The following is an 11471-nucleotide window of genomic DNA, read 5'->3' on the forward strand; positions in this document are numbered from 1 at the left end:
GTGATTGTGCTATTCGGGTTCAAGCATGGTATGGCCCCGGACTGGGACTATTATTTTCCTTAGAAAAATATTTCTAAGTATAAAATGATTGTGCCAGTCCGGGTTCAAGCATGGCCCCGGACTGGGATTGCTTGTATAAAATTTTGAAGTTAAAATGAGAAATTTTTTCATTAATTTCAAATTTGCTTCATACAAGATGTGTAGTAATAAAGTGGTTGCTTTCTATAGGTTACAAGTTTTTGGTTGTTGTGGTTGCTTTTTCTTTGCTACTGGTAAACCTTTCGAAGCCTGAGTCCATGCCAGGTGTTGGGAACCTTGACGTCACCATATTCATTAGTTTGTAAGTTCCCGGTCTCAAGACTTCTTTCACCTTATATGGCCCTTCCCATTTAGGCATGAGCTTCCCGATGTTGGTGGGATCTGAGGCCTCTATATGACGAAGTACCAAGTCTCCAAATTGAAAGTTCTTGACCTTGGACTTCTTGCTGAAATGCTCCTCCATTTTTTTCTTGTATTTTTTCTTGTATTTTTTCATCCTTGTTATTGCTTGGTCCCGGACTTCATCAATTAACTCAATGTTTGTTCCGGGTCCCTCCTCGTTAGCTATTTCATCGAAGTTTATTGCTTTGTGAGAAGGGGATCCCACCTCGATTGACAGCATTGCCTCTGTTCCGTAAGTTAGCTTGAAAGGAGTTTATCCTGTGCTCGTCTAGGGACTAGTCCTGTAGGACCATAACACATTGGGCAACTCTACTGGCTATTTGCTCTTGCTTTCTTTGAGTCTCTTCTTGATGCTTCGGAGCATGATTCTGTTTATGACTTCTACTTGTCCATTCCCCTAGGGGTATACTACTGAAGATTTTTTATGTTTGATCCTACGCTCTTGAAGATAGAATTCAAATTTTGATCCGATAAACTGTGGCCCTTTGTCTGATACTAGGACTCTCGGGATCCGAACCTCATCAAAATGTTGTCCATAAACTTTATACAGTCTTACTGGTTGATGATCCTCATTTACTTCACTTCTACCCATATAGTCATATATTCGATTAAAATCAATAGATATCTCAAATCTCCTCTAGCCCAGGTAAAGGGTCCCATGATATCTTTACCCCAAACAACAAAGGGGATCAGAAATAGGACTGAGGAGGATGGGACTGGGCTGAGCCGGGACACATTGCTGAAGAGTTGGCATTACTTGCATTTTTCACGAACTCTACTGCATCTTGGTGAATGGTGGGCCAGTAATAGCCTTGTCTTATGATCCTGTGATCCAGATCTTTCGCAGGCATATGATCTCTGCATATTCTTTCATGAACCTCCATCAAACAATAATTGGCTTTTTCCGGGCCGATGCATTTCAGGGTAGAGGAGGAGAAGGTTCGGCGATAATGTAGTACTTCCTCCAGAAAAAATTAGTTGCCTTAGCTTTTAACCTTTGAGCTTTTCCTTTGTCTTCTAGAAGTTTTCTTTTTTCCAAGTAGTTAAAAAATGAGTCATCCAGTTCGGGGTGTTGTCTATCTCCAAGACTTTTTCAGTTTCAATTGATGGCCTTTGCAATTCTTCAAACTAAATAGAGAAATCTAGGTCTAATGATTTCTTGATTAGTTTGGATAGAGTGTTAGCATCTGCATTCTCTTCTCGACAGATTTGTAGGACTTGGTGTCGAGGTATTAAGGTAAGGTAGCTTTGAACCAAGGCTTGATACTTGGCTAGTGTAGGATCATTTGATATGTACTCTTCGTTTGTTTGCTTAACAACGATATGGGAGTCGCTATAGATGTTTAAGTCCTGAACTCTGAGAGTCCTATAGAGTCTCAGTGCTGCAACCAGTGCTTCATACTCCGCTCAGTTGTTTATTGCCGGGAAGCCAAATGATATTACAGTTTTGATCAAGAAGCCTTCAGAGCTCTTCAAGATGAGTCCGGCTCCTGACCTTTCATTTATCAAAGATCTATTTACTTTCAGAATCCAGGTTCCGGGATTTAGAGTTTTGTTGCTTTCGGGGTCAATGTTCATGGGTTCTGGCTCTGCTGCCGGAAAGTTGCATTCGATTATGAAGTCAGCAAGTGCCTGTGCCTTTATAGCAGTCCTGGGAATGAAGCTTAGGTTGAACTGACTTAGCTCTACTGCCCAATTAATAAGCCTCCCTGAGATGTCTGGTTTATGTATTATTGTCCTCAAGGGCTGATTGGTGACGACCCGGATCTTCCTTCCTTTAAAGTAGTGTCTGAGTTTTCTCGATGTTGTGACTAAGGTAAAGATGAATTTTTTCAAACTTGGGTATCTAGTCTCCGCATCCTTCAGTACTTGGATTACGTAGTAAACTGGTGACAAGTAGAGGTATAGAGGTTCTTCGGGTTGTGCATTAGTTAGGACTGGTGGCTGCGAGAGATATCCCTTGATTTTTTTGAATGTTCTCTGGCACTTTAGACTCCAATTCACTTCTTTCTTGTTGTTGGTTCCTTTCGGTAAATCAAAGAAGGATAAACATCTTTCTTCTAGCTTTGACGCAAACCTTTTGAGTGCTGCTAGTGACCCTGCTAGCTTCTGCACATCCTTCTGGGTCCGGGGAGCCTTCATTTCTTGGATTACCTTTATTTTCTCAGGATTGGCTTCAATCCCTTGGTTGCTTATCATGAATCATAGAAACTTTCCTGCTCCAACTCGGAAGGTACATTTCTCTGGATTCATTTTGAGTTCATGTTTTCTTAAATTATCAAAACATTCCTTAAGATCTTGAATGTGTACCTGAAAATTGTTGACTTTGCGATCATATCATCAACGTAAGACTCCAAGTTTCTTCCGAGCTGGGACTTGAAAATTTTGTTCATTAATCTTTGATAGGTTGATCGTGCATTCGTCAATCTGAATGGTAACATGATATAAGTGTAGACTGCTCTGTGGGTAATGAATTCTTTTTTTGGGATGTCCTTTGGATTCATCTTGATTTGGTTGTACCCGGAGAAGGCATCCATGAAGCTTAGCATTTATGTGTCCGGACGTGGCAACTATTAGTTGATCAATATTTGGAAAAAGGTAAGGATCCTTTGGGCATGCATCATTCAGGTCGGTGCAGTTCACACACATTATCCACTTTCCACTTGACTTGTTCACCATGACCATATTTGCCAACCATTTTGGGTATTTGATTTGACGTATAATCCCTGCTTCAAGCAACTTCTTTACTTCTTCGGTTATCGCCTTTTACCTTTTCGAGGTGAAGTTTCTTCTTTTCTGCTTGACCCACTTTCTGTTCGGGTTGACATCCAAGCTGGCATTTTTATTGATTCTTGCAACCCCGGCATATCTCTTGTACTCTAGGAGAATATATTGACATACTCCCGGAGTAGTGATATCAGTTCTTCTCTGAAAAATGTTTCAAGTCTGGACCCTATTTTCACCATCATGGTAGTACTACTCTCATTAATTGGAATTTCTTCTGCCTCTACTGCGGCCTCAATCTTTGCTTGGTCCTGGGTTGAGACCATTTGGTGTATCCGGGCTTCAGCATTCTTTTTCAAGTAGGAGTGAGCCTGGGTTGATTCTCTTCCTTTGCTGCTTTCCTTAGTTTGCTTGTTTCAATATTGTTTGCTTGCATAGTAGTATTCCCCTGGCCTGGGACCGAGTCTGCCTCAATCACTGCCATGAATTGCTTGTTTTTTGGTTCTCCTAAACCTAGTTTGGTTTCCTTCAGATCTGATTTGGATTCAATGACTTGTACCTTTTTTCTAAATTCTTCCCTTGATTAGGGGCGATGTTTTTTGTTGCTTTACTACTTTCGAAGGACTGTAGCCTTCCTCTTATTGTCTTGTGAGTTTTTGCCATTATCAAGGCTTGACTGTAGCACCTCTCATCTATTACATAATCTCCTCTGACTTCTCCGACTCCAGTCGGGGTTGAGAACTTGATTTTAAGGTGTGTAAGTCATATGTCATAGCCTATTTGTATATTCGAGGATTCAACTCAACTCAAATAAGAATGTAATAAGTAAATAGTGGATCGACCGTCAGAGAGATCTCGCAAAGTAATATCTGTCAAAGGATTCAGAGATAATGTTCATCTACAGACTTGAGGAGTTAATTCACTGGAAGAAGTTCAAGAAGTTGATCATGCCTCAGTGATATAAATCAAGATCGTGGATTTAATCAAGTGACAGAGATCTCGTCAGGGTATCAATAAATTACAAGGATTTAATCTGAAGAAAATCAAAGTGTCAGAGTCAAGACATGAAGAAACGTCACGAAAGCTAGTCACTCATGAACCAGACAGTACATCGAGTGTCAACGTTGAAGTGGTGGAATTGATTCATAATTTTCAGTGATTTTCAGAAGATTTGCAGAAGAATGGTTGCTGCTCAAGACTAGAATTAATTCTCTATTAATTAATTAAGTCATCTAATTTAATTAAGAAAATAAATTATATCTGCAAAGAATAATTTATTTATTAATTGAATTAATTGATTAATTAATTCTGAATTAATTCTAGGAATTTTAGGAATTTTCAGAAGCTTAATTGGATTAAATTCAAGCATTAAATCAGCAAGACAATTGAAAATGAACTAGCATGACAATCAGGATTGTCATACCGATTGTCATGCTAGGCCATTTTCCATTGTCATACCGAAAGTTACTCTAGGAGGATAATTGTCTTGCTAGTTCATTCTGATTGTCATGCTAGTTCATTCAGATTGTCTTGCTAGTTCAATCAATTGTCCTACCGAAAGTCTTGCCAGCTATAAGATTGTCATGCCAATTCAATTCTATTGGTTTGTTGATTTAAAAAGAAGCAGAGAAGCAGCAACTAAATCTATCATTCAAACAGAAGAACAAAGAACAAGAAAAGCAGCCGCCTTGAAATATTACATTTTTCATCTGTTTAATCCAAGATCAAAATTCTAGATTGTAAAGTCAAATCCAAACCACTAGAATTATTTATCTTGTTCTTGTGTAACAATCTAGCGGATCAAAATCCCTAGAACTTAATCTCAAATCGCGTTTAGCATTTGATTCTAATTATTGCAAAAATAGAAAAAGTTCATGTCGAATTTATTCTAAATTTGTGATAATTAATTTGAGATTAATTCCTTGTAATCGATACAGTTGTTGTAACACCTTTCAAGTTTAATAATATTTTTATTTAACTTGAATTTTGTTTCACATTTTTTATTCCGCATTTAATTCGATTATTCGGTACTGTTTGTATTCAACCCCCCCTTCTACAAACACATTGGGACCCAACAATTGGTATCAGAGCCTTCTGATTAACGAACAAATCAAGATCCTAGACTTTTGTGATTTTTCAACTCCTTGAATTTTTATTTATTCAAAAATTCATAATGACTTCACATAAAGTTGGAACCGTTAAAATTCCACAATTTGATAAAGAGAATTATATCATGTGGAAGAAGAAGATGCTATTATTTTTACAAGTTGCAAATCCCAAATATTCAACCTTGTTAAAGAAGGGTATAAAAACTCCGATGGTTATTGAACCGGAGGTAATAATAGATGGTGTGGTGACTACTGAAGCTAGAACCTATCCAAAAGAGCCTGAAGATTTTACTCCTGCTGAGAAGGAAGAAGCCTCCTTGGATGCCAGCCTTCAATTAATATTAATTGATTCCCTTGATCCCTTGATGAACAGACATGTGATGAACTGTAAAAATTCCAAACACATGTGGGAAACTATTGAGGTGATTAATGAAGGCACAGAGGAAGTTAGGGAGAACAAGTTGGAAATCCTAACCTCTGAATATGAACATTTCAAATCAAATCCAGGAGAAGGAATTACTGAAGTGTTTGAGAGGTACAATGCGTTGATCAACAACCTGAACATCAATGGAAAGTATTATTCAATCAGGGAGGTCAACAAAAAGTTCCTTTTAACACTGCCAGCTCATCTTGAACATAGAATCACTGCCATTAGAGAAGCTAGAGATCTGAGTGAGATTTCTTTGGACAGGCTCTATGGAGTGTTAAAAACCTATGAGTTGGAGCAGATTCAACAGAAGGAAGTCTACGGGAAGGATAGAATGGTCAGCACATCTACTGCACTTGTAGCTGAAGGTCAACAACAACAACAATCTCAACAGTTAGAAAGAATGGTACAGTTTTCCAAGGGTGAGGAAAATGAGTTAGTAGCAGAATATGATCCTCCTACTACAAATCAATCAAGTGATGATTTTTATTCCTTGGAAGAGCTGGAGCAATTGGAAGATGAATCAATGGCCCAAATTGTCAAGAGATTCTCCCATGTCAGATTCAGGAGGAATCCCAAGCTTAAGTACAAGTCCAACTACAACAAATTCCAGAAAGGTGGATCTTCATCCTCTAACACCAGCAGTGGTGGGTACAAAATAGGGATGGTTGATCGGAGCACCATCAGATGCTATAACTGCAATGAGTTGGGACACTTTGCCACAGAATGTAGGAAGCCAAAGCAAGTAAGAAAGAACTCTGAAAGGGCTTATCTGGCAAAGGGAAGAAGCTGGGATGATACTGACAGTGAAGATGAAGATGAAGGAAATCTTGCTCTTATGGCTATTGATGGAAAAGCTTCATCGTCAAGAATAGAGGTAAAACTTTCTGATGCTGAAATGGTTTATCATCTAAGAGGTAACTTAGATTGTGCACGTCGTGATAATGAACTGTTAAGTTTACAGATCACAGACCTTGAGAAAGAGGTCAATGAATTAAGACTTGTGCACATTAATCAAGACAAATTAAAAGAACAGGTATCTTTTCTAGAGAATAGAGTTGACTGTTATAGAAAACTCGAAACTATTCTCAAAGACAAGATCACCGGTCTTGAGACTAAGGTTAGAGCCTACTTCAATTCTTGTTCGAAGGCTAAAGAGTTCTACAGTAAGCAAGCTGTTAATCAAACATCTGGAATAGGTTATGATTACAATGCTGCTATTGGAGAATTAGGCATAAACTCCCCTCCTCATGTCTGTGCTAAAGGGAGGGAAGTACCACATGTGCTTAAGGGTGTTGATGAACCCCTCTATAAAGCATCAATTGCTGAACCATTTGATGCGACCTCTTCTGTTATTCATGAAGAAATACGTGCTGAAGATCATGCTAATGAGAAGATTGTTTCCAAGTCAAGTGAGTCGAAAGTTCCAGTCAAAGTTGTGAAAGCAACTGAGACTAACTTAGACACCCATGAGTTGGATAACAATAATGCCATGTCTACCATGCATAAATTACCTGCTGTTAATCACTCTCATAAAGCATGTGGTGTTGCTAATTGTATGTCTTGTGCTTTTAATATGATGTATGCTTATTTTAATGGTAAGCATGTTTCTAATGATAAGACTACTCCTCGTCAGCATGTGAATAACAAGAAGCATGATAGGTCTAAGACTGCCAGTCCTTCTAAGGCTAGAAAGGAGACATTTGTGCCTAAGCTTAAACAGAAATTTGTTAAGGCTGTTTACAAGGTCAAATGTTCAGTCATTGAGAAAGTTGAGACCATTAAAATTAAAAATGTTGTTTTGCCTGACAAAGGACAGTTCTACAAGTATGCCGGGCCCAACCAAGTTTGGGTTCCGAAGAAGGTCTAATCCATTTGTAGTGCAGGGCATTAAACAGGTATAACCGGTAGTGTGGATTCTTGACAATGGACCATCAAGACATATGACCGGAGATAGAGCCCTGCTATCAAATGTGGATTGAGAAAGCTGGCCCCCTGGTTACCTTTGGAGATAACAGCAAAGGTTTATCTGAGGGATATGGCTGTTTGCAAGCTGGGAATGTTATCATTGTAATTTTGTATATTGTGCTAGGTTATTATCAGGAAGCAGTATCTAACATATAGCACCAGTGACGAGACTTGAGAATATTACGACATATCAGACACCTGCTGCACATTACACTTGGAATTGTACTCTAGTAAGATGTGTACAAGTGTACTCCTGGTTGGTGAGTTAAAAGAGGAAGTCAGTGCACCACAGTTCATGGACTTTGCAGTTGCAGATCTATTGGACTATGCAATCTCTTCTTCACAATCTCAATTCAGGTTGGTATGAACTAGTATACTGCTCAAGCAATCGTCAACGACATGGTATGGCACTCTAACAGAAGTTATAATTTCATATGAACTAGTAGAGTCGTCATATTTATAACTCTTTTATCACTAAGCACAATCATATTGTTTTATATGTGCAGTGGTATATTGTTAATGCAACATAACAATTAGTATCTAAAGTACTTGACAAGTATCGGTCAATGATATGTTGTTAACATTATGTTGCAGATATTTGTAAGCTTTTGACATGAATGAGAATTACTTAGACTTTACCCTAAGTGATCAATGTTTTATCAAAAACTCATTCATATTGAAAAACAAAATCAAACTTCTTTCTACATTAGTGATTTCTTATTTCATGTAAAATATTTTGAAATCACTATTGTAAATCATTTTCTCTCTATTACCATATATTCTATGTTACAGGTTCAGTCTCCAATGACTTTCTTTCATTGACAGTCATGAGGTTGAAAACCCACAACGTCTATCCCAGACTGTAAAGACAAACACAAAAAAACAGAACCAACCAACACTCTCTTACCACTAAATGTAGTATGAATGAGCGTGAGGGAGATAGTGCCTAGTGCACCACATAAGGAAGGTTCTGTAGTCAACCCAGTAGCTCTGTCTCCTACATAGATGAGTAGTATTTAAACCGAGACAACTGCTAGCCCCCATACATCTTCTCAAAAAGATGTAATGGCTGAAAAGGCACAAAAACAGTTACTAGATTCATTCTCTCAACAGGGTGAGTCTATTGAATTTTGCCTGTCGGCCAAGGTATCCGATGTAGTGTCACCACTTCAAACATAATCAATTCTTGATGCACAAGGAGAGGTTACACACACAAAGGATGAGTTGACGGAAACAAGAGTTTCGACCATTTTAAGGTCAGATTCGATTGTTCAAGGTTCGTTAGTGGACCAATTGCCTTTACAGGTGTTAGGAGAGGATACTGATCCAAAAGCCATATGTCAGTGGTCAGTGTCTACCTCCCCAGGCTTAAATCCCCTGGATGCATCTGCGGATAGTGGATCTGACATAGGTGCAGATCGGCAACTTGTTGACAATGATTCAGATATTACCTGATAAGTCACAAGGAAATGTCTTCACAGACATTAGAAGGGAACTTTGATCTTTATGCTAAATTCGTTGGATCATTGTTTACCTTCCCAGAATCAAATCTGGAACCCTAAAAGGGAAACTAGCAACTTGTAAATTATGACTCAGATTCATCATCTGACGAGTTTAACAAGGATGGGGATTTGTGAACTCCCATTGCACCACCTGTGACCTCCTTAAGGATGGCTAAGGTGATTTTCCTTGCAGGTACAGCTGGATTATGGAGCTATGAGAGGAGTGATACACTTGTGAGAATGAGTGTAAACACGAGTGGAGAGAAGAGTGAAACACATGTGAGGTACACTAAAACACAATCACACACTCACAGTGAGGAAGAAAAAGAAACTACTTGTTATTTCTTTTCCAACCAAGTGAAATATGAGAACTCCTTCAAACGACGGCATACATTCCTTCTTTAAGGGGGAGATAGAAGCTTAAGTAATAGTTTGGAGGATTCCTCAACTAAGGGGGAGAAATAGCAGGGAGGAAGAAAAAGATCCTAAACATGTACACTACACCACACCATTGTTGTTTGTAACTGCGGATCCTATTGTACGGGAGAGGTGGTAAACACAAGGTGATTTCCTAGTAAGGGAAGAAGCTGTTAGGGGAGTACCATTGGTTTTTATCTGCGGATCCTATTGTACGGGAGAGGTGGTAAAACGAAGGTGATCTTCTTTAATCAGTTGATTCTCATAGGGGGAGAAGCAAGAGATATGGTCTTCTCAACAGGAAATGTAGTTGTACAAAAGAAGATGGAACTACTTGAAGATATGTTCAGTCTAGAGGAACATCTACTTGGAATCTGGAAAATGTTAAATCTCATCCAGAACTTTTCTGCTATTTACTTTGCATGTATATTTATATCTTTTTCTTATTTGTTAGTTGAGTTATCCTCTAGGTATTTGTGTGTTATTGTCTAACAAACAAATAGGGGGAGATTGTAAGTCATATGTCATAGCCTATTTGTATATTCGAGGATTCAACTCAACTCAAATAAGAATGTAATAAGTAAATAGTGGATCGACCGTCAGAGAGATCTCGCAAAGTAATATCTGTCAAAGGATTCAGAGATAATGTTCATCTACAGACTTGAGGAGTTAATTCACTGGAAGAAGTTCAAGAAGTTGATCATGCCTCAGTGATATAAATCAAGATCGTGGATTTAATCAAGTGACAGAGATCTCGTCAAGGTATCAATAAATTACAAGGATTTAATCTGAAGAAAATCAAAGTGTCAGAGTCAAGACATGAAGAAACGTCACGAAAGCTAGTCACTCATGAACCAGACAGTACATCGAGTGTCAACGTTGAAGTGGTGGAATTGATTCATAATTTTCAGTGATTTTCAGAAGATTTGCAGAAGAATGGTTGCTGCTCAAGACTAGAATTAATTCTCTATTAATTAATTAAGTCATCTAATTTAATTAAGAAAATAAATTATATCTGCAAAGAATAATTTATTTATTAATTGAATTAATTGATTAATTAATTCTGAATTAATTCTAGGAATTTTAGGAATTTTCAGAAGCTTAATTGGATTAAATTCAAGCATTAAATCAGCAAGACAATTGAAAATGAACTAGCATGACAATCAGGATTGTCATACCGATTGTCATGCTAGGCCATTTTCCATTGTCATACCGAAAGTTACTCTAGGAGGATAATTGTCTTGCTAGTTCATTCTGATTGTCATGCTAGTTCATTCAGATTGTCTTGCTAGTTCAATCAATTGTCCTACCGAAAGTCTTGCCAGCTATAGGATTGTCATGCCAATTCAATTCTATTGGTTTGTTGATTTAAAAAGAAGCAGAGAAGCAGCAACTAAATCTATCATTCAAACAGAAGAACAAAGAACAAGAAAAGCAGCCGCCTTGAAATATTACATTTTTCATCTGTTTAATCCAAGATCAAAATTCTAGATTGTAAAGTCAAATCCAAACCACTAGAATTATTTATCTTGTTCTTGTGTAACAATCTAGCGGATCAAAATCCCTAGAACTTAATCTCAAATCGCGTTTAGCATTTGATTCTAATTATTGCAAAAATAGAAAAAGTTCATGTCGAATTTATTCTAAATTTGTGATAATTAATTTGAGATTAATTCCTTGTAATCGATACAGTTGTTGTAACACCTTTCAAGTTTAATAATATTTTTATTTAACTTGAATTTTGTTTCACATTTTTTATTCCGCATTTAATTCGATTATTCGGTACTGTTTGTATTCAACCCCCCCTTCTACAAACACATTGGGACCCAACAAGGTGGGAGATAGAAGTTATTGGTTACATCCTGGTAAGAGTTTGGTGTCCAA

General features: G+C 37.8%; 1 protein-coding gene across 1 annotated transcript; it reads right to left on the reverse strand.

The window, feature by feature from the left end:
• Positions 1–229: 229 nt before the first annotated feature.
• Positions 230–661, reverse strand: LOC141673600 (uncharacterized). Its single transcript, XM_074480352.1, has one exon. It carries the CDS (start codon positions 659–661, stop codon positions 230–232), a length of 432 nt encoding a protein of 143 aa, XP_074336453.1.
• Positions 662–11471: the final 10810 nt, after the last annotated feature.

This window comes from Apium graveolens, chromosome 7, assembly GCF_009905375.1.
Source record: "Apium graveolens cultivar Ventura chromosome 7, ASM990537v1, whole genome shotgun sequence".
Classification (NCBI taxonomy): Eukaryota; Viridiplantae; Streptophyta; class Magnoliopsida; order Apiales; family Apiaceae; genus Apium; species Apium graveolens.